General features: G+C 44.7%; 1 protein-coding gene across 1 annotated transcript; it reads right to left on the bottom strand.

Annotated features, from left to right (window-relative positions):
- Positions 1-120: 120 nt before the first annotated feature.
- Positions 121-4,795, bottom strand: LOC123086458 (vacuolar-sorting receptor 1). The gene is made up of 12 exons (XM_044508222.1): positions 4,260-4,795; positions 3,201-3,890; positions 3,034-3,122; positions 2,875-2,944; positions 2,706-2,789; positions 2,524-2,600; positions 2,338-2,419; positions 2,064-2,146; positions 1,916-1,973; positions 1,607-1,735; positions 533-639; positions 121-433 (listed from the first exon to the last, which is right to left on the bottom strand). The coding sequence occupies exons 1-12, from the start codon at positions 4,570-4,572 to the stop codon at positions 335-337; spliced, it is 1,881 nt and encodes a 626-aa protein (XP_044364157.1). The 5' UTR covers positions 4,573-4,795; the 3' UTR covers positions 121-334.
- Positions 4,796-5,049: the final 254 nt, after the last annotated feature.

Here is a 5,049-nt window from a genome sequence, read left to right as displayed (position 1 = left end):
GTGTGGGGCCCCTCACACTTATTTCTCCCAATCATGTTATTCCAGCTAAGCCACCCCTAGCAAAGCTCATAATTAAGTGCACTTATCAGCAAGGTCTAAGGGGCTGATATGATTCGCCAATTCCGTGAAGTTATGTATGTAATGATTTTGAACTTTGGACTGTACGGTTTAAACATCCTCGCAACAAGCAACAAGGAGTCCGCTATGTCTTGGCACTGTGAGTGATTAATCTAGAAATTTACAGGATGTCTTAGTATGCTGTACAATAAGATCACTACAATCACACATGCCAGACAAAAAATGCTCGTTCCATAAGCCGCTCTGGCGTTGTTCTTCACATCTCAATATGGTGAGAATGACTGGGAATCTCTCCCTGGTTCTCCAGGGGCATGTACTGCGCCATGATGGCGCGGATCTCTGAATCCATGTACCTCTGCGTGCAGAGAAGCAAACCGAGAGTTAGATGGTACTGACCTAGATTTGATTTTATGAGTTGCTAATGAACATGTAAGAGGTTGTTCATATCGTGTACCCGGATCCAATACTTATACACTGCATATCCTGCGATTCCTACTGCCGCTAGGCCGAAGAAGACGACCCATAGGAAGTTCCAGCCTACCTGTGCTGCTGCACTCTTGCCTGAATAAGATGAAGAATGTCAATTCAGTGTAGTGCCACTCATGTCCAATGCTTAGACTTCACTTTATACGTTGCTATATCTGTGTACAATGGTGCTATCTTAGGAGTGCCCGGTAAGATAAATGCTGAGGTGGCAGACAAAGAAACGCCTTCTCTTAATTAAGAGCTGATCTCTTAGCAAAGATATCTGTCCCCACATATTTAGGTACATCTAGTTACTAGAGATAAGACTAAGAGATCATCATGTTTTTATTGGTATCTCTAGATTACGTGGCAGGTTTAAGATTAAACTGTCTTATCAAATCATTGTACATGCCCTTGGTGCGCCTCAAATAGATTAAGGCTTTGTTGTTGTGCTTTGCTTATTTCTGAAATTGCTCATTTTAAAGCTGGTGTGGCAAGTCCAGTGCTCTGGCAAACCAGAATGAGGTTTGGCATATTTTCTCATCAATAGTATCACATTTCATCACACCTATTATTCTATACTCCCTCCGTTCCAAAATAGATGACTCAACTTCGTACTAATTTTAATACAAAGTTAGTATGAAGTTGAGTCATCTATTTTGGAATGGAGGGAGTAGAACACAATAGTGTATCCCTTTGCAACTTGATGAAGAAGAAAGGAAGCTAGCCTGAAATCCAGGTATCCAAAAGCTGACTGAACCAATTTGGTTAGCCCACAAGTATGCAATTAATTTTTTATAAAGAAAATTTTATTTTATTTTTCGTGGGCTCTGTACCAAGTGGATAAGAACTAGCCATGGACAGGGGTGCGTGGAAGTTAGCTATCCACGTGCCAGAACCATGAGTTGGTTTCATGATCTTATGGGTTTCAGCTCTAGCCTACCCCAACTTGTTTGGGACTAAAGGCTTTGTTGTTGTTGTCTGTACCAAGTGGATGTATAGATCCCACAGCTATGCAATTACTGAAGCAATAACAAATTAGTCGTAAAAGAAATGTACATACTTATGCATGTGTCATGCTCCTTCATGTACAGCAAGCCTCCACTGCAGCCGCACTCATAACTTCCCCATGTGTTCTTGCAGTTGCATTCCTTGCACTGGCATGCAGTCCTTTCCTTGCATTCATCAATATCTGTCACAAAAGAGTCACATCAGCAGTTCAGCACCACATCTAATCAGCAATGTGACCAGCAATATACGATATGCTATGGCTGTGAAGCCAACCCTAAAGTACATATTCACATTCCTTTTAAACCCGCAAGTTTTGCAGTGTAAAGACTTACAATGGCCTAACGTTCAGTAATTGACTTACCTTCACATTTGTGGATTCCATCGCCTTTGAACCCATCCGGGCACTTACAGCCGTCAGCCTGTATGTAGTTAAGCACCAAGAATATGCTTTTAGGTCATTTTAGTAACACACTAAGAAGCAGTATGGAAAATTCCTACTGATAACTTACAGTACAAGCAGAGTATGTACGGCCATTCATGGTTTCTTTCCAACAGCCTCCATTGTTAATCTGACACCGCCCAGCTCCGGAAGCTAAAATAACAACAGCATAAGTTACTAATTAAGAGGTTATAAGGGTCTCCAATGCCATGATTTAGAAGCCAATGCCATGCAACGTTAAACGATTATTTGCAGGTGACACACACAGCTTGATCAGATTTTTATTTAACATAGTCAAAAAAGAAGGAAGAAAAGAAATATTCCTGATTCCTGGTACTATATACCTTCACAATGTGTGTAACCATCACCAACGAATTTTACACCTTCCACAACTGGACATTCACACACTTTTCCACGGAAAGTGTCCTGCATAACCACCAGCCAAGTATCATATGCGTAGGGTAAAACAGAAAAGGGAGAAATAAACTCAATGACCTATTCACAGAAAGAGATAACATCACTCGAGTTACCTTGCAAGCAGTGATGTTAGCAGCCTTGTCTTGCCAACAGCCACCATTGTTCTCCAAGCACTCGTTTGTTTGTATATCTACAATTTAACATAACATGAACAGTAGATGTTTAAGAGCAAGAGACAAGCAAGTCAATCCTTGAGCATAAATCGTGGGGAAGGTAGTGAAATCAATGTACCAACCTTCACTCAAGCAAACAGCTGGCTCGGTAGTTTCTCGAAATCCAGCACAAAGTGCTTTAAGAACTGCTGCTTTGTCAAGTTTCCCTGGTAAACAAAAATTCAGCTAAGCATACACAGAATCTCAAACCAAAAATAAATACTGGTAATTGTACAACTTCGAAGAGCACACCTCTGTATTGTCTATTGTTAATTACAAGAGTTGGTAAGATAGTGACATCACCACGAGAGCCCTTGCCAATCTATGCAAAATGGTAGAGGATGTTACATTCAAATCTGAGATCACCAATCATACGAATATGAATATAAAAGACTTCACAGAAGTACTAACCTGTGCATCTTGCTCAGCTTTCAAAATAGGGTTTTCTTCATCAGCATCTGGATCACCAATACATTTATCTATTGCTTTGTGATCAAGGCCTGGAAATTATAGACATATTCAGTACAATTATTGCACCGCAGAGTAGAAAGTAAGAAGGTATATGCAAACAAATGTACCAAGTGATTTGATAACTCCATCAGCACATTCCTTGGTGTACTTCTTTTCTTTCATTGGGCACCGAACTGCAAAATCAGTCACATAATCCCACCACAGCCAAGGTTTCTTGCTCTCCTTAGCAACTTTATAAACACAGACTTGTCGTAAATTTTGTACTACTACATCTTTCCCATCATACCCTTTGCTGAAATCCTGATCCGGATCAGGTGCACAATACCTCCCATGGTTGATACACTGGGATTTGCACTGCTTACTTAAAGTGTAGGCCTCCGGGCAATACCAGGTAATGTAATGCGGAGTGAACTGTGTGTATCCCTTCTTCTCAAGTACCTGGGCTGCTCCTTTAAAGCTCTTGACGAAATCAATCTGGCTATTACATTTTGGACCACATTCATCGTTACTGTTGGTCCAGAATTCATACTCAACACGCTCATCGGGGTGGGGCAGAGACTCCCTCCAATCCAAGTTCACATTAACCATGTCTCCGTTATCGATAGCTTTCTTGAGCCTATCACCGAAGCTTTTGGATATTAGCGCCGAGGGGATGGTGATGTTCTCTAAATATTCCACCCTTCCACTCTCTTCAGGCGTGTCCATCGTGATTAAAGGTTCATCCCTGTCATCGGCAACAAGGATCGCCACTGCACCTGCATTTTGCGCATTCCATGCCTTCTTTGCGAAGTAGCAATCTATATAGAACAACAAAACCATGTTGTATAATCAGTCTTTAAAACAACATGTAGTGTAATCCAAATTAACCGTGTAGAATGTGACGTTGCAAAGCAAACAAGATGTCCAACAATAATTGGCTGAGAACAAACTCAGTAAAACAAGTCAGTGAGGGCCTTGGTCAAAGATTTGGTCGTTGTACCAAACTTGGTCAATGAATATTCAGCTTAATCACATCATCGCTTGGCAAGATGCAATAATTAACCCGGCCGTGGTTAAATAAAATGTGTGGGCCGAATTTCCATGCGCAGCCTCTCCAGTCCAGCCAATCGACACACACATGCAAAACTAGCAGCGGCAAAAACGAAGAAGCGGTTATGTTCCCTCACCTCCCCTGTCGACGAGCAGGAAGGTGGGCAGCGCCCCGGGCCTGGCCTTGAAGGAAACATCGAATTCATCGAACCCCTTGCAGGCCTTCCGGTTGGCCTTGGGGTAGGCCACGACGCCGACCATGGTGCCGCCGTACTGCGGTACGCCGAAGTTGCCGATGGCGCACTCGTAGGCGCCCTTGAGCGCCTCCGGCGCCGTCACCCTGAGGCTGTTCTTCTCCACAACGAACCGCGCGTCGCATCCGCCGCACCACAGGAGCGCCGCCGCCCACACCAGCGTTAGCAGCAGCGGCGGCGGCGGCGGGGACGCCATCGCGCGGGGGCAGAAACGGTGACTCAGGTGCGCTCTGATCGAGCGGTCTGTCCAAGCTCGCGATCCGCGGAACCCGGCACGCCGGAAGCAGCAGATTGGTCTGGGCGTGTGCAGTGTGTCTATGGCGGTGCTGCTGCTTGGATGGAGAGGAGTCGGGAAGTTGGGGAAGGCGACGGAGGTGGACGGCGAAGTCTCGCGAACACGTGAGGAACGTGTAGCGTTTTCTTCTTCTTTCTCGTTTGTATTATTTTTTGATTGAGGGGATTTTCCTCTTTTATTTTTAGGAAAACGATTGGAGCCGGTGCGCCGGCCGAACTTTGCGCCGGCTCGCGGGCCACGCTGGCTCACACGAACACGCAAACAACCACCCCCGCGTGAGACGTGTATATGGTGGGTCCCGCACGACTTTTCCTTTTCTTCCTCCTCCAGCCCATCCATCGCAGCTCTGCTCCTCCACACAGCCTTCCCAGGCTGCTC

This window comes from Triticum aestivum, chromosome 4A, assembly GCF_018294505.1.
Source record: "Triticum aestivum cultivar Chinese Spring chromosome 4A, IWGSC CS RefSeq v2.1, whole genome shotgun sequence".
Classification (NCBI taxonomy): Eukaryota; Viridiplantae; Streptophyta; class Magnoliopsida; order Poales; family Poaceae; genus Triticum; species Triticum aestivum.
Note: the sequence above shows the minus strand (reverse complement) of the source record. Positions and strands in the feature narration are given on the sequence as shown.